At 43.8% G+C, this 18,634-nt stretch overlaps 1 protein-coding gene and 1 long non-coding RNA gene across 6 annotated transcripts in view; one reads left to right on the plus strand and one right to left on the minus strand.

Annotated features, from left to right (window-relative positions):
- Positions 1 to 18,634, minus strand: part of LOC148152009 (uncharacterized) — a 146,780-nt gene that overhangs the window by 67,207 nt on the left and 60,939 nt on the right. The gene's annotated exons all lie outside the window — the stretch shown is intronic.
- LOC122539574 (dual specificity testis-specific protein kinase 1) overlaps positions 1 to 18,634 on the plus strand; it is a 134,044-nt gene that overhangs the window by 51,532 nt on the left and 63,878 nt on the right. Inside the window, exons 3-4 of the mRNA XM_043674568.2 lie at positions 332 to 380; positions 14,265 to 14,411. Of these exons, the coding sequence (XP_043530503.2) occupies positions 332 to 380; positions 14,265 to 14,411 (196 nt within the window). The remainder of the gene's footprint in view (positions 1 to 331; positions 381 to 14,264; positions 14,412 to 18,634) is intronic.

An 18,634-nucleotide genomic window follows, 5' to 3' on the forward strand; every position in this document is an offset into this window, starting at 1 on the left:
TGTGCAAACTCCGCACAGACAGTCGCCTGAGGCGGGAATTGAACCTGGGTCTCCAGCACTGAGGCAGCAGTGCTAACCACTATGCCACTGTGCCGCCCTCTTCTGTGGGCCAACCAATTCTGTGTCCAGAATTATCTGACTGACTATTAATGTCTATAGAAGAAGTCGTGGCCTGTTTTTGAGGCAGGAGATGAATTCATGACTAATCTGCCAATGCTTCAGACTGAGAAGCTAATTCCTAAACACAGTATTTAGAGAGTGATGACTGACTGACTGTCTCATCCTGAGATGTTTATGACACTAGCTAATTGATGTATGATTCTCTTGGCAGGTTCATGGGTGTCTGTGTTCATGAAGGCCAATTACATGCTCTGACAGAGGTAAGTGCCGTTCCTGTTGTCACAAGGGCTTCTCTTATGAAGAGAGGTTGAGTGAGTTAGGGCTTTTCATACTGAAGAGAAGAAGGAAGAGAGGTGAATTGATAGAGGGGTACAAGATATTGAGGCATAGACGGAGAGATAGCCAGAGACTTTTCCCAGGGCTTAAATGGCTGTCACAAGGGGTCACAATTTTAAGGTGATTGGAGGAAGGTAGTTTCTTTATGCAGATGGTGGTGGGTGCGTGGAATGCACTGCCAGTGGTGGTAGAAGAATCTGAGACATTAGGGACATTTTAAGCGACTGCTGGACAAGCATATGGATGACAGTAAATTGAGGGGTGTGTAGGTTAGTTTGATCTTAGTTTAAGATAAAATTCTTGGCACAACATTGTGGGCTGAAGAACAGTACCGCACAGGACAGGCTCTGTTCTGACAGGTGGATTGTGTTCTCTCATGTGACCACATGAACAATGGCTTGTTCACTATCAACTAGGGCACACTATACCTTATCTCCTGATGTCTTTAACATCTATAAATCTATTAATCTCTATCTTGAACATACTCAATGACTGAGTTTCCATAGCCCTCTGCAGTAGAAAATTACAAGGATCCCCAGTCCTCTAGTGAAGAAATTCCTCCTCACCACAGTCCTAAATGGTCTTTCTTTCATTCCTCTAAACTGTGGAGAATCTTCATTGTTCTGACCTTTACATGCTTTGATCTAAATAACCCTGCATTGTCCTCTCTCTTTATGTCTCCAGTCTCTCCTCTTTCCCTCCCTCATCCTTTCTCTCTGCTGTCTCCCTATCATCCTTCCCATCTTTCTCCTTCCACCCTCATTCTCTCTTTACCCTCACCACTCGCTGTTGTTCACTTCCTCATCCTCTTCCATCTCTCTGACCTGTGTTTTCCCCTCCCCCTCTCTTTCCTGAATGTTTTCCCACCCACCCCAGCTGGGAATCTGTGAACTACCTCAGCTTATGTTTACACTGGACTGCTGTGTGCAACACCCTCCATCCAAGGTCCCAGGTGGAAATTGGAAGAACACCTGCATAGGGAGCTCTCTACTGAGGACCTTCTCTGCCTGCTGTGTATGCCAAGGGGTCCAGATGGCGGCTGAAGGGGTTGAAGTAGATGGTATACAGAAACATGTCCAAGAAGCACCTCTGTGCCAGGCAGGGGGCAGCTCCAGGAGGTGGCTCGGGTTATGGGCTCTTTCTTGTTCAAGAAAGGATCAAGACAAAAGATGGAAAATTATAGGCCAATTAGCGTAACCTCGGTTGTTGGCAAAACTCTAGAATCCATCATTAAGGATGAGGTTTCTAAATTCTTGGAAGAGCAGGGTCGGATTAGAACAAGTCAACATGGATTTAGTAAGGGGAGGTCGTGCCTGACAAACCTGTTGGAGTTCTTTGAAGAGGTGACAAGTAGGTTAGACCAGGGAAACCCAGTGGATGTGGTCTACCTAGACTTCCAAAAGACCTTTGATAAGGTGCCACACGGGAGGCTGCTGAGCAAGGTGAGGGCCCATGGTGCTCTAGGTGAGCTACAGGTATGGATTGAGGATTGGCTGTCTGACAGCAGGCAGAGAGTTGGGGTAAACTGTTCTTTTTCGGAATGGCAGCCGGTGACAAGCAGTGTCCCACAGGGTTCAGTGTTGGGTCCGCAGCTGTTCACATTATATATTAATGATCTGGATGAAGGGACTGGGGGCATTCTAGCGAAGTTTGCCGATGATATGAAGTTAGGTTGACAGGCAGGTAGTACAGAGGAAGTGGGGAGGCTGCAGAAGGATCTGGACAGTTTGGAAGAGTGGTCCAGGAAATGGCTGATGGAATTCAATGTGAGCAAACGCGACGTCTTGCACTTTTGGAAAAAAGAATACAAGCATGGACTACTTTCTAAACGGTGAGAAAATTCGTAAAGCCAAAGTACAGAGGGATCTGGGAGTGCTAGTTGAGGATTCTGTAAAGGTAAACATGCAGGTTGAGTCCATGATTAAGAAAGCGAATGCAATGTTGTCATTTATCTCAAGAGGGTTGGAATATAAAAGCAGTGGTGTGCTACTGAGACTTTATAAAGCTCTGGTTAGGCCCCATTTGGTATACTGTGTCCAGTTTTGGTCCCCACACTTCAGGAAGGACATACTGGCACTGGAGCGTGTCCAGCGGAGATTCTCACGGATGATCCCTGGAATGGTAGGTCTAACATACGAGGACCAGCTGAGGATCCTGGGATTGTATTCATTGGAGTTTAGAAGATTAAGGGGAGATCTAATAGAAACTTACAAGATAATACATGGCTTGGAGAGGGTGGACACTAGGTAATTGTTTCCGTTAGGCGAGGAGACTAGGACCCGTGGACACAGCCTTAGAATTAGAGGGGGTAAATTCAGAACAGAAATGCGGAGACATTTCTTCAGCCAGAAAGTGGTGGGCCTGTGGAATTCATTGCTGCAGAGTGCAGTGGAGGCTGGGACGCTAAATGTCTTCAAGGCAGAGATTGATAAATTCTTGATGTCACAAGGAATTAAGGGCTACGGGGAGAATGCGGGTAAGTGGAGTTGAAATGCCCATCAGCCATGATTGAATGGCGGAGTGGACTCGATGGGATGAATGGCCTTACCTCCGCTCCTATGTCTTATGGTCTTAGGGAGGTTCAGGAACCTGAGCTGATGTGAAATTTCACCTGAGATGGGATCCCACTGTACACCTGAGAATCCTCCAACTGGTGCCTAATGTTGGATCTGAGCACTGCTGTTTTCAGGCAGTGGAGAATAAAATAACTCCAGAGGGGCCGGTATCCAATCACCAAGTCACCCTTTATTTACATTTGGAGAGTTCTTGACATTCTTCAGGTCCCTCCGAGCCAGCTCTGAGTGAACAGAACCTCTGTCACTCCTGTTTATATCTGTCAGTCAGGACTCTCTGATTGCACCACATTAACAGCACCAGCCAGGGAACTTGTATTCTGAGAGATCCATCTGACTGACCTCTCCAATTACTATAGAGAGCCAAACCTGCAGCTGGACCTCCAGCACTCCCTGCTGACTGAATTCCTGGGCAACATCCAGCTCAGGCCCCTGCCACTCAGTACATCTATGAGTCTGGTCACCTCCTGTGGCTGCCATCCTCCCAGACTGGATTTCATTTTTGAACAACCAGGAACAGAGAATGCTGGAGAAACTCAGCAAGTTTAGCAACCGTAATTGGGTGAAAGCAGAGTCATTGTTTCAAATCCAATGACCCTTCTTCAGAACTGGACTGAAAATGTTAACTCTGCTTTCTCTCGGCAGATGCTGCCAGACCTGTCAAATGTCTCTAGCAATTTGGTTTTGTTTCAGATCTCCAACACTCGCAGTTTTTTGTTTTTATTGTACTGTAATGACATAGCTCTGGAGCAGCTTGGACTTGAACCCAGGCTGTCTCATCCAAAGATAGGACACTACCACAGCACCACAAGGGCCCCTGACTGGATTTATTTTTTCTTATGTAGTTAACTAGATATTTTCTAATCAGCCGATTCAGAGACCTTAATCGCAGGTGGGAGTTGAACCCAGGCGTTCTGACTCCGAGGTAGGGACAGTATCACTGCACCATAAAACCCCTCCAGGTTGGATTTTTATTTTTATTTTTTATTTCTATATCTAGACGTGCTCTTAACATTCAACATTTTCTCCCCAATCACCAAATCACCTGCAATATTTTATCCTCATGTTAATCGCCACCAGTAACCCACCCCGCATTCTCCCACTGAATAATTTATTGAGGGCAATGCAGACCATCAGAGGTGAGGGAGAAGGGTAGATGGATTTATTACTAACTGATCTTCTGTTTATGACACCTGGTTCTGGTCTTCTAAATGAAAACATCTTCTCCCTATCCAGCCTAATCCAAAGGTTTCATAATCTTAGACTGTCAGATCACCTCAGTTACTTTGAGAGAAATGGGCCCCAGAATGTTCAGTGTTTACTGATCAGTTTATGCTTTGAATGAAGGGATCCTCCTTCTGAATCCTGTTTTGTACTGCGTGCCTCAACGTCATTGTTATAATATTGGCTTTTTGTCCTGGGCATTTTAAGCCTGTTCCAAGCCTGTTCTAACTAACATTCCATTGACAGTTTAACCTTGACTAATACTTTAAATAAGTTTGGCATTACTTCACTATGCTGCCAGAGAGAACTGTTAAACTAGACATTTTCGTAGAACCTGAGACAGTTTTAGTGAAAACGCAGCCTTAAGACACTGGGCAAATGACAAATGTTTACACAGTAGGAACTAAATTTAAGCACTTTGAATCCTTATGTCTCTTTCATCCTTAGTTCTAATCTATCATGTGCTCTGTGAAACAGTGAGGCCCTGGGATTGTTTTGATGGGAGTGTAGAGAAAGCTTTACTCTCTATCTAATCCTGGGAGCATTTGATGCAGACAGTGTAGAGGAGTTTTACACTCTGTCTAATCCTATGCTGTCCCTGACCTGGGAGTGTTTGATGGGAACAGTGTAGAGAGAACTTTACTCTTATATCTAACCCCATGCTGTATCAGACCTCGTGTTGTTTGAATACAGTGATTAAAGTGGAATGTGTTCCATTTTGAATAGATATACTAAACACCTGGCATGTACAAAATTCACAGAAGAATTGGTGAAGTGGCAGTATGGAATGGGGCAACCTGTCAATAGCCAGGGGTTTGAAACCTGACTGTTTCCTTTAAATTCAAACACTTTTTAGTTTTTGAAAGGTCAAAAAGGTGAAATTCCCTCTTTGTGGTAGGTCTATTATGTCATTGTGATTGGGGTCGGAGCTATTTGTCAGCCTGGGACAAATAAAGCAAATTCCTGCTGGACTCTTAGTTGCTAAGCAACACAGTCCCAGGCTCATCCCTTATTGTAAGAATTACTCAGCACCTGAGACTGAGGAGATTGTACTGAAGAACATGTCATTGAGTGGTGCTCTCCTGGCTTCATGTTCAGCTTTATTTGTCAGTGCAGTGCTCTCAGCAGGTTCAGTGACGATAAGCGAACGGTCAAAACCCACATCAACGCATTCTTCATATAACCCTCACACAGGCTACAAACCCCATCCCCAACAATTAGTGTCATTGATCACTCACTCTCTCTATTTTCCCCTCTCTTACTCCCACCACTGGTAACTATGCCAATGATTTACTCCTTCTCCTTTCAGATATTAATCATAGTCTCTGTGGGTAGCTCTCTGAGTCAGAAGGTTGTAGGTTCAAGGATCTATTACGTATGGGAATACCATTCCTTGTACACCAGCTCGCTGTCCTGTTCAGCTAGTTGTTCAGCACAGAGAGTTGTTTTTGTAGAACAAGTTGCTGTTCTTTCTGTTTCTCTTCCTCTGGCACAAGCTTTACTGTCTGTGCTAATTAACCCATGAAGCTCTTTTCCCCACATTGAATGGTTGTACTGTGGGTGTCCACAGTGGCTCAGTTGACACGTTCACCTCTCAGCCAGAAACATATGGGTTTAGCAGAGACTGGAACACAAAATATATGCTGACACCCCTGAGGTAGTCCTGCAGTGTCAGAGGTGCCATCTTTCAGATGAGCTGTTTAAAGGAAGACCTGTTTGCCCTCCTGGGTTCATGTTAAAGACCACCACAGCTCTGCTTCAATGTGCACAAGCCTGCAACATGCGTATGATTCCTGTTGGCTTTCCCCCGCACTCTTTCTCATTCTTGTTTCTCTCCACACATTTTCCAGCAGTGTCCGTACATCTGTGTTTACTCATCCCTTCCCATCTACAACGAGAGATGTTTTCCCTGTCTCTCTAAAAGCCGGTTATCCTCGTGCTACCTCATCCTGTTGCTCAGTGTCTCTTGTTCTGTGTTGCTGGCTGTTTTATGTACTACTCCCTGGGCAGCTGATAAAAATAGTGACAGGAAGGAGAGCTTTGAATTTAATCAAGCAGTTAAAATGAAAATTGCTAATCTGCTAATAACACGAAGTATAATTAAGCATGTGTTGTTGGGTCCTAAGAATCTCCTACAAATATATTGCCTCTTGCTATTGCTTTGTCTTTCTGTTTGGGTGGGAGTGAGAGATATATTTGACCTTTTCACAGTTGGCAAGGAGACCCAAACCGAAACCCCTCTTCGTCCTGAGCTAGCTGTGGGATTTTTTTTACCTCCGGCTCAGATTAATTCCCCATCATGTTGCATGCTGCTTGTGTAGTCTCAAAAGACTTTCTCAGAACTGCAGAAGTGTTATGGTGCAGAAGGAGGTCATTTGACCATCATTCTTGCACCAGCTTATTAAATGAACATTGTTACCTAGTGCTAATGCCTGCTTTTTCCACAACTCTTGTGCATTATTTTTATCTAAGTAACTGTCCAGTGCCCTCTTGAATGCCTCAGTTGAAGCTGCCTCCACCACCTGTCCAGGCAGTGCATTTCAGACTCTCCAGGCTGTGTGATAAAAGTTTTCCTCACACAAACCTTGCTTCTTTTGCGCATCATTTTAAATCGATGCTGTTTTGTTCCTGTTCCTTCAAAAGGGGCATCAGCTTCTCTCTATCCATCCAGTCCATTTGTGGTTTTGAAAACCTCCTATCAGATCCCTCCGCCTTCTTCTCTCCAAGGAGAATAATCTCAACTTCCTCAGTCTAATCTCATCACTGAAGTTTCTGATCCCTGGAACCAGTTTTATAAATTGACTCTGCGCACTCTCCAATGCATTCACATCCTTATTTTAGTGTGGTGACCCCAACTGTACACAATACTCCAGCTGAGGTCTAACAAGTGTCTTATACAATTTCAACATCACCTCTTAGCTCTTGTACTCTATTAAAGTCAAAGCTACTTTATTCCTGTAGATGCTTTAGTTACAGCTCTCTGCACCTTTTCTGTCAATTTAAATGATCTATGCGCATATACACTCAGATCCCTCTGCTCCTGCACCCTTCCCATCCTGCACTTAGAATTGTACCCCATTTTATATTGTCTTTCCTACAAAAATTCTCTGCTTTGAATCTCATATGCCATTGCCCACTCCACCAACTTGACTATGTCCTTCTGGAGTTGATGCTGTCCTCCTCACCGTTTACAATACTTCCAAGTTATGTGTCTGTGTCTGTGTCTGTGTCTGTGTCTGTGTCTGTGTCTGTGTCTGTGTCTGTGTCTGTGTCTGTGTCTGTGTCTGTGTCTGTGTCTGTGTCTGTTCGTTCTCCTCCGGCCTGACTTGTTTTCAAAGCCCTCCATGCCCTTACCCCCCACCCAGTCTATTTGCCCTCGTCTAGCCCCACAGCCATCGATGATCTCTGCACTCTTCCAATTTTGACCACTTAAATATCCTCATTTTTACTCGATCAGAAACCATGTCTTTAGTTCCCTGGGAATGGGTTCCTTAGATCTCTCAGGCTCTCAACTCCCTACCTGTGTTTTGAGGTGCTCTTTAAGCTTACATCTTTGACTAGAAACACAGGATTGTTATAGTGCAGAAGGAGCTATTTGGCCCATCGTGTCTACATGAGCTCTGAGCTTATTGGTCTATCGCCAATCTTCTGCCTTTTCCCCTTAATCCTGAATATTGTTTCTTTAAAAATAATCATCCAGTCCCCTTGAGTGTTTTGATTGAACTTGCCTTCATCACATTTCTAGGTAGTGCATTCCATACCCTAACTACTCATCGAGCGAAAAAGATTTAGATTAGATTAGATTAGATTAGATTAGATTACTTTACAGTGTGGAAACAGGCCCTTCGGCCCAACAAGTCCACACCGACCCGCCGAAGCGTAACCCACCCCTACCCCTACCCCTACCCCTACCCCTACCTCTACATTTACCCCTTACCTAACACTACGGACAATTTAGCATGGCCAATTCACCTGACCTGCACATCTTTGGACTGTGGGAGGAAACCGGAGCACCCGGAGGAAACCCACGCAGACACGGGGAGAACGTGCAAACTCCACACAGTCAGTCGCCTGAGGCGGGAATTGAACCCGGGTCTCTGGCGCTGCGAGGCAGCAGTGCTAACCACTGTGCCACCGTGCCGCCCATTTCTTGCATCCCATTTGCTTCTTCTGCAAGACGCTTCAAACCTGTACCCACTGATTCTTAATTCTTTTACAAAAGTGGGAACAGTTTCTCCCTAGGAGAAAACGAGGACTGCAGATGTTGGAGATTAGAGTTGTGTGGTGCTAGAAAAGCACAATAGGTCAGACAGCATCTGAGAAGCAGGAAGATCGACTTTCCCGGCAAAAGCTCTTCATCAGGAATGAGGGCTCTTTCCTGATGAAGGGCTTTTGAATGAAACGTCGATTATGCTGCTCCTTGGATGCTGCCTGACCTGCTGTGCTTTTCCAGCACCACACTCTTGATAGTTTCTCCCTGTCTGTTCTGTCCATCTAGACCCATCATGATTTTGAAAACTTCTATCGAACATCATCTTTCTCCTCTCCAATGAAAACAGTTCCAATTTTTCCAGTAAGTCCTCTGAACTGAATTGTCTCATCCTCATTCTCTTAAAACCCTTCTGCATTATCCCCAGTGCATTCACATCCTTCCCATAGTGTGGTGCCCAGAACTGTACACAGTTCAGGTCTGAGAGATGTTCACTATAATTGCCCTGCTCTTGTGTTCTACACACACATTATTGAAGCCTAAAATAGCATGTATTTTATTCGCAGCTCTTTCTTCCTCTCTCTGCTCCTGTGCACCCTTTAGAGTGGTACCCTTTATAATATCTCTCCAAGTTCTTATACAAAAACGTACCATCTCACACTTCGTTGCATTGAACTTCATTTGCCACCTATCTGCCCTCTCCACCAGCATGTTAAACTCCTTTTAGAGTTCCACACTGTCATCCTTATAATTCTTCCAAGTTTTGTGTCAACTACAAACAAATTATTTGTCCCCCTGCACACCAAGATCCAGATTATTAATGTTTATCTGGAAAAATAAGGGTCCCAATACTGAACCCTGGGATACTCCAGAAAAACTTTCTTCCAGCCCAAAAGGCACCCATTAACCATTATTTTCTGTTTCCAATCCCTCAGCCAATTTTGTATCCACATTATTACTGTCCCTTTTATTCCATGATTTTATTACTTTCCTCATAATTCTGTTGTGTGGTACTGTCTGGAAGTCCATGTACATCACACCAACGGCATTTCCGTCATCAACTCTTTCTGATCCTGCTTCAAAATCTCCAAAAAATTATTAGACATGACTTTCCTTTAATAAATCCATGCTGTCTTTTCCAAATCAAGCCACGTTTTTCCATGTGACTATTCATTCCGCCATGAAGAATTGTTTCTACAAGTTTACCCACCGCCAAAGTTAAAGTGACTGGACTGTATGCTATGCAGATCTTTACAACTTTCTTTGAACAAAGATGTAATGCTTGCAATTCTCCAGTCCTCTGGCTCCATTCCAGAAATCATAGAGGATTGGAACCGCTAAAATTCAAACCGGATTGGACAGGGCAGAGGCAGGAAGAGTGTTCTTGAAGACTTGGTGATACTTCCCAGGGTGGGAGAATCCAGAGCCAGAGGGCAATGGTTTAAGGTGAGAGGGGAAAAAATATAAAAGGGACCTAAGGGGCAACTTTTTCCACACAGAAGCTGTGCGTGCATGGAATGAGCTGCCAGAGGGAATGGTGGAGGCTGGTACAATTACAACATTTGAAAGGCATCAGGATGGGTACATGAATAGGAAGGGTTTAGAGGGATATGGGCCAAATAATGGCAAATGTGACTAGATTAATGTAGGATATCTGGTTGTTGTGGACAAGTTGGATTGAAGAATCTATTTCCGTGCTGTACAACTCAATGACTCTGACTGGGAAGTCCAGACACAGCGGTCACAGTCTGTGCATAAGATGTAAGCCTTTTATGACTGAAATAAGGAGAAATCTCATCTAGAGAGTAGTGATCTGTGGAACTCTCAGCCACAGGAAACTGTTGGGGCCAAAACATTGAAGACTCTCAAGAAAGATGTAGATATAGTTCTCGGGCCTAAAAGGATCAGAGGATGTGCAGAGAAAGTGGGAACAGGGTACTGAGTCCGATGATCAGTCATGGTCATACTAAATGGTGGAGCAGGCTTGAAGGGCTGAATGGCCTACTCCTACTTTTATCTTCTATGCTTCAATGAACGGTTATTGCCAGTGACTGTGGAATCTCGCCTCTTTCAATATCCTTGGAAGCTTCTCATCCAGTCTCAGTGCTTTATCAACTTTAAATACCAATAGCTTATCCAATACTGCCTGATTATGAATTTTAAACCTGTTTAGTGATTGAGATTCCTTTTCTGTCACCATGACCTGGACAGCATCTGCCTTTGAGGTGAAAACAGATGCAAAGTATCCCAAGTGTTCAACAATGTAATCATACCCCTTAGTTGTTAGTTCGAGCCAAATCGACTCTGTCCATTTGAAATATCCTCTTTCCCCAGTACTACAATGCTCTCCTTAATCAAAAACAAACAGCACATAATTTCCCCTTCCCTAGCTTTCTTTAAATGCCCAGATCTGCCCTTCTGAAAGACAGATTTCCAAGATCACTAGGACAGCACAATCCCACAAGATAATCTGTGTGTGTAACTCCCCAGTTTAATTAACTTTACTCCGTACATTCCCAATGTGCAGTCTACCACTGATTTAGATTTCATTACTTTCCCCCTTACTCCAACTTCCTCCCCCCCAAAAAAAACTTTCTATTTTCTATTCCTGTTTTATCTACAGCACTTACTGCACCCTAGTGTTACTTGCTAATATTCTCCTAGTTCCCACACCCCAAATTAGCTTGTTTAAATCTTCCCAAACAACACTAGCACAATACCCTGTAATGAATTTCTGTTCTGAGGCAACATGTCCGGCTTGTACAAGTGCCATCTCCGTAGCCAATCCCAGGAATAGAAAGTCGTCTATCCTGCATCAGCTTTCATCATTCATGTTCCTTATCCTCCAATTTCTGTACTGCTTACATGTGGCACTGGAAGTAATCTGTTAATTACCACATTAGCTGTTCTGCTTGTTAATATTCTACTTACCCCCTTAACCCCCATTGCAGGACTACATGCCCCTTCCAACCTAAGCCATTGGTACCAAAGTGGACCATGACTTCTGGCTGTTCATTGCACCCCAGAAACATGTTCTGAAGCTGCTCTGTGACATTCTTGACTCTGGCACCGGGGCGACAACACACCATCCTGAAGAAATTTTGAGTGCTGCAGAAATATCTGATCATCTAATATCATCTACTTATAAGGCTTGGTGTCAAATGTTTGTTTGTTGCTCCTGTGAAGGCCTTTTGGGATGTTTCACTGCAGGAAAGGTTTTCTATAATTGAGTTGTTACTATTATCTGGACGATTAAATAGCTTTGCACTGACAAGTGGGAATGTTGGGGAGCAGATTCTCTCCCTCTCTCTCCCTCTCTAGCGCTCTCTCTCTCGCTCTAGCTATCTCTCATGAGATTGCCTTTTCAGGCCCTTGTTCTAGGAGTTGCCAGGACTTGTTGCTGTTGGCTCATTACTTGGTGAGTCATTCCTGAAACCAGTTTCCAGGCAGGCCCAGTAAATCACTTGCATGTTTGTTAAGATTCCAGTTAAATGGGAAGCTTGCTTCTCCTGAACATCCTGTTGTGGAATGTCCGAGGCTGTACTGAGCAGCTTCTCTTCAGTGGGAACTAATTCCCTGCCTTGACACAGCTGTGGTTTGATAATTAATTGCCCCTCCTTTTCACTAAACAACTCCCTGCCACTTTCCTCAAAGATGAGGGTCATTCTCCTACCAAACCTCTCGCTAGGCACTCGACAGGTCTGTGAACTTTTGGAACTCTCCTCTTGAAAAGGTGATTGAAGCAGAGTCCTCGAGTAATTTTAAAGGAAGTTTTAAAATCATAACATCAAGAGATGTAAGAGCAGAACTAAGCACCTTACTTTTACATTAAAGACTAGAAATATTCACCAATTTAATTTTCCAATTAGCTGCTTTGTTTAGGCAAAAGTAATTAAACACCTCGCTCCTTCCTCCACTGAATTCCTTGAGATGCTCAACTCCCAGCACTCTGGTGTAAGTGGCAGTCCGGTGCTAAGCTAAGGTGGCTCCTTACGTATGGACTCAATAGAAAGGCCGAGCTCAGTAGTATAGCAGTTTTCTGGGGGAAAAAAACTGACTTCAGTCATGTCAACTGAGCAGGAAGCTTTAGTGTAGAGATGAGTGACTCTTCAGTGAGGTTTGAGTGCTGTATGGACATTGGGATAAAAGGAATTAGTTTTTCTTAGTATTGTTTGTACTGAGATTATTTATTAATTATTGTCTGGTGTAACATTGTTGCATTTTATTCTTTTGTGTGACAGACTATCTTTTGTTAAAAGTATGTTGGCAGCTTCTTGTGAATATGTTCCGTGAGGGGCCTCCATGGTAAACAACAGAAAAATAAAACTGACTGTCTGTCTATCAAGGCGGGTTTCACACTCTGATCTGAATTATCCGGCGTTAGCATCAGCTGGGATCATAACAATAGAGGAAATGTTTTCTCTCCTGGGTGAATCCAAAATTATAGATCACAAATATTAAGCCAGCTAATAAATCTGATAGGAAGTTGAAGAGAACCTTCTTATCCCAGTGAGATCGCACAAACTACAGAAGTTGTAAAACACTGTGTAGGTGATAGTGGGAAATTTTATAGGAGTGGTAAAACAGCCAACGAGTGGCATGAAGATAAGCTTTTTTTTATATCTCAAGTGGTTAGGATCTGGAATGTACTGACTGGGAGAGAGGCAGATGCTGTAAATCAGAGACAAAAATAGAAATTGCTGGAAAAGATCAGCAGCTCTGGCAGCACCTGTGGAAAGAAATCAGAGTTAAAGTTTCTGGTAAAGTGATCCTTCCTCAGAATTTCTTCGGAACTCCGTTTTGAGTTGACTCTGATTTCTCTCCACACATGCTGCCTGACCTGCTGAGCTTTTCCAGCAATTTCTATTTTTGAGACAGATTCAGTTGTGGCTTTAAAAGGAACTGAAAGAGCACCTGAGGAGAGCAGATTTGCAGGGATTTGGGGCAAAGCCAGGAGAGTGGGATTTATTCAGAAAGAGGGAGTACTGACATGGGGTCACCTCATTTTGGGCTGTCACCATTCTATAATTTAACATGGAGTGGTTGAGCTTAATAGTGCTGTAGTGCTTAAAGGAAATTACGATAAATACATGCAGTAGAAAGTAATAGAAAGATATACAGAAGGTGTGAGATGAGATTGGGTGGAAGTTTGTGTGAAGCATTATCACCAAAATGGACCAATTGGGTTTAAGGGATTATTTCTATCCTGTCAAATCAATGTGAAAGACACGTTTCTGCCAATGTCACCTCTTCATAAGCAGCCAGATAAACTGATTAGGGCTAGCAGCATCACACACACATCAAGAGGATTATAACTTGGATGTTTTTTTATATACCGAATGTGTATTGTAGGCTTATAGAAGTGGATCCAGAAATTCACAAATCATTCAGATGGGAGTGAATGTGTCCTATTTTACTGCTGCACATTGCATGAATATAGCAACCAAGATTGAGACACAAGTTTGTAAAATCGTAGACCTGAATGAAGTGTTCACTTTGACCCTCTGTGTACTATATATGTAAAAGAGATGATGTTGAGGCAGACATGGGAGCAAACAGCACTGGCTGGAAGTGACTTGTTCCCTTTTACCCAGTTGTATCTATTAGAGTGAAGACAAAGCAATGCAGAAGGGAGGTTGTGACACAGTTGCCCACAATTTGCAGGAGTTACCTCTGTCCCACGTTGTCCACATAAATTGCATTGTAAGATTCAGATAAATGTGAGAAGATTGCAAACGCACTGGTATTTTTATGAATAATATCCATTAATCTTGGCCTTTTTCTTTTGTTCTTTCCTTCAGTACATTAATGGAGGGAGCCTCGAGCAAGTGCTAAGTAGCAACGAGTATTTGTCTTGGTTGGTGAGGATTAAGCTGGCTTTGGACATTGCAAAAGGCCTGTGCTACCTGCACTCCAAGGGAATCTTTCATCGTGATTTGACATCGAAGGTAAGTAAACCACAGAGATATCAAACTGTAGTTAGCAAGACAACATAGGATTAGAAGGATGTTCAGCTTAGTTTAGCTTAATCCATGCAGAACATTGTATCCCTTTCTCATTGCTCTACCTTGCTCAATGCATTCTAGAGAAATTCTCCACCAGAACTCGCCAGTAGTTGACTAAAGAACCCATGATCTACTTCCATCTAGAAGGACAAGGGCTACAGAAACGTGGGAATGCCGCCACCTACAAGTTCCCCTCAAAGCCACTCGCCATCCTGACTTGGAAATCTGTTGCCATTCCTTCACTGTCACTGGGTCAAAATTCTGGAATTCTCTCCCTAAGGGCATTGTGGGTCAACCTACAGAAAGTGGACTGCAGCAGTTCAAGAAGGCAGCTCATCCCCACCTTCTCAAGGGCAACTATGCTGGCCCAGCCAGTGACACTCCTATTCCTGAATGAATTAAACAAAAGAGTTGAGGAAGAGCAAGGGACTTCAGCCCATTGGTCTTAGTCAATGTTGGTCACTGCATAAATATGACTTGAAGTGAGTAACTGGTTATTTGTCCTTTTGTTGTTTGTGAAACCTTGCTGTGCTCAAACTCTCAACTGTGTTCACTACATCACAACGGACTACACTTGAAAAGCATTTTACTAGCTGTAAAGCTAGTTGTAAACCTCCTATAAATGTGTAAGTTCCTTCTTAACCTGAATCCACCAGATTGCCTTCATATGACAGAAATTGGATATAAATGTCTAGACTTAAGGAACTAATTTCTGAACTACATGGAAGGGAAAGCATAAAAGAAGCAAGGTAATTTTATTCATTCAGAAGACTCTCTTCTCCGGTTCCAAGTGGGAATTTCCTGATACATAGAGGCTTCTTATACCACACAAGCTTCAGCAATTATTATAAATTCCTGACTTGTGCCTTACAGCTATTGGGAGAAAGTGAGGACTGCAGATGCTGGAGATCAGAGTTGAGAGTGTGGTGCTGGAAAAGCACAGCAGGCCAGGCAGTATCTGAGGAGCAGGGGAATTCACATTTCAGGCAAAGCCCTTCATCAGTCGATTCTCCTGCTCCTCGGATTCTGTCTGACCTGCTGTGCTTTTGCAGCACCACACTCTTGAACCTTATTGATATTGGACAGGCTGTGGGGAGTCAGTAGATGAGTTATTTGTTGCAAGATTCCCAGTCTTTGACCTGCACTTGTGACCACAATATTTATATAGCTACTTCATTTCAGTTTCTGGTCACTATAACCTCTGGGATGTTGATGGTGAGACTACTCAGGCATGGTCATGCCATTGAATTTTAAAAGCGATCAGTTAGATTCTCTTTTGTTGGAGCTGGTCAGTACCTACAACTTGTTTGGCACAAACATAATTTTCCACCAAAAATGATCATTGACCAATTTTGCTGGTTATGGACATAAACTGTTTCACTATCTGAGGGACCGTGAATGGTGCTGACCAAAGCATTCTTCACTTTTGACTTTATAATCAAGGGAATTGATGTTGATGAACCAGCTGAAAATGATCGGGCCTAGGAGACAACACTGTGTATCTAAGGGCTCTTGGGAGACTTAGATTCAGCTCCTATCTGTTCAGATATTCTATCTCTCAACCGGGTTGATTAGGAAATATCTACATTTGAGGAACTGAATGTTCTTGTGGTGCAGTGGTAGTGTCCCTACTCTGAACAAGCATGGCCTGGGTTTCATGTCCCATCTACTCTAGAGGTATGTAAACATCACTGAACAAGTCAGTTAGGAAGCTATTTACACTGGAACTCCTGCAGAGATGTCTTGGAGCTGAGATATTTAGACTTGGATAACTATAGCTAACTCTCTTGTCCTCGCTATGATGCAAGCCACTGGCGACTTCTCCCCCCATTTCCTATTGAGATCAATTTTGTGGGGACCTCTTCATGCCACGTCTAGTCACATGTTGTCTTGATATCAGGGCCAATCATTTTGACCTGGCTTCTGAGATTTAGCTCTACTGTCCAGGTTGGACCAGGCTGTAATGAGGTCTAGAGCTGAGTAGCTCTGGCAGAATGCAAACAGAGGGAAGGTAAGTTACTGCCTTGAGTGCTACTTGATAATACTGTGTTATTGCTAGATAATTCTCAGTACACTGAGGGAATGGTAATTAGCCAAATCTCATTTGTCCAGCTTTTTTGCGCAGGATATACCTGGACAATTGCCTGTGGGCCAGGAAGTCCAAGTTGTTGTCCTACCCTACAGGTGAGACAGACCTGTTTCAAGAGGTTGATGAAAAATATCTATACTTGGGCAAGCAGTTCTAGTACAGATACAACACTGGCATCTATTTGACTATGTGAAAAATTGCCCAGGTATATCCTGGATACAAGACAAATTCAACCCAGCCAATTACTGCGCCATCAGTCTACTCTTGACCATCAGTGTAGTGATGGAAGATGCCATCAACAGTGCTACCAAGCAGCATTTGCTCAGCAACCACCTGTTCAGTGTTATCCAATTGGGGTTCCACCAGAGCCACGCAGTTCCTGACCTCATTACAGCCTTGGTTCAAACATGAATAAAAGAACTGAATTCCAAAGGGGAGGTGAGAGTGACAGCTCCTGACACCAAAGCCAAACTCAACTGAGTGTGGCATCAAGGAGCCCTAACAAATCTGGAATCTTTCGGAATCGGGGGGGGAAACTTTCCGCTGTTTGGAACAATACCTGACCGAAAGGAAGATGGTTGTGGTTGTTGGAGGTTAGTTATCTCAGCTTCAAGACATCTCTGCAGGAGTTCCTCAGTGTAGTGTCATCTTCAGCTGTTTCATCAACAGCCTTCATCCATCATTAAGTTCAGAAGTGGGGATGTTTGCTGATGACACAATATTCACAACATTTGCGACGACTCAGATACTGAAGCAGTCCATGTACAAACACAGCAAGACCTGGACAATATTCAAGCTTGTGCTGATAATCGGCAAGTAACGTTCACACCACGCAATTGCCAGGCAATGACCGTCGCCAACAAGAGACAATCTAATAACCACTCCTTGACATCCAGTGGCATAACTGTCACTGAATTCCCCATTGTCAGCATTCTGGGGGGGTTATCATTGACCAGAAACTGAACTAACCACATAAGTACACTGGCCGCAAGAGCAGGTCAGAGGCTAGGAACACTGTACTGACTAACTCAAACTTCTGACTCTGCAAAGTCTATCCAACCTATATTAAGGCACAAGTCAGGAATGTGATAGAATACTCCTCACTTGCCTGGATTGGTGCAGCTCCAACAGAAGCTTGACAAAGCAGCCCACTAGATTGGCATCGCATCCATAAACACCTACTAGCAATGCTCAGGAAAAGCAGTGTGTAGTATCTCCAAGAAGTACTGCAGAAATTCACTAAAGAGCCTGAGGCAGAAACTTCTAAACCCATAACCACTCCCATTTAGAGGGACAAAGGCAGCAGATACATAGGAACAGCACCAGTAGCAAGTTCCCCTCCAAGCCACTCACCATCCTGACTTGGAAATATATCACTATTCCTTCAGTATCACTGAATCAAAACCATGGAACTCCCTCTCTAATAGCATTGTGGTCTACCTACAGCACATGGACTCGAGCGGTTTAAGAACGCAGCTCACCATCATTATGTCGAGGGAAACAGACAGTAAATGGTCCAGGGAGTGATGCCTGCATCCACTGATATACGGGTTAATGCTCTGAGGACATTGGTTGAAATTCCACCATGGCAGCTTGTGGAAATTAATTCAAACTAATATCAGTAATCATTACCATGGAACCATTATGGATTGTCATAAAACCAGTCTTGTTCATTAATATCCTTTAGGGAAGGAAATCTGCCATCCTTGCATGGTAGACAGGCAGGAGGCTGGAAGAACACAGCAAGCCAGGCAGCATCAGGAGGTGGAGAAGTTGACATTTTGGGTGTAACCCTTCTTCAGGGCTGGGGTGGGTGTAGGGGGAGCTGTAGACAAAGGGACTGGCAGGTGCAGGGCGGTGAAATGGGGATAGGTGAAGACAGGTAGGGGGTATGACCTGGTTGATCAATGGGAGGAATGAATCCAGTAGATGGCTGGGAGGAGTAGAAGGGAGGGCTGGGAAGGGAGGTTTTTTGAAATTGGAGAACTCAATGTTGAGTCCTCCGGGCTGCTCAGGCAGAAAATGAGGTGTGGTTCCTCCAAATTGCGGTTTGGTTCGTTGTGGCAACGGAGGAGGC

The sequence above is a fragment of the Chiloscyllium plagiosum genome, unplaced genomic scaffold, assembly GCF_037043375.1.
Source record: "Chiloscyllium plagiosum isolate Xiang-an unplaced genomic scaffold, Cpla_swu_hap1 HiC_scaffold_2, whole genome shotgun sequence".
In the NCBI taxonomy this organism is placed as follows: Eukaryota; Metazoa; Chordata; class Chondrichthyes; order Orectolobiformes; family Hemiscylliidae; genus Chiloscyllium; species Chiloscyllium plagiosum.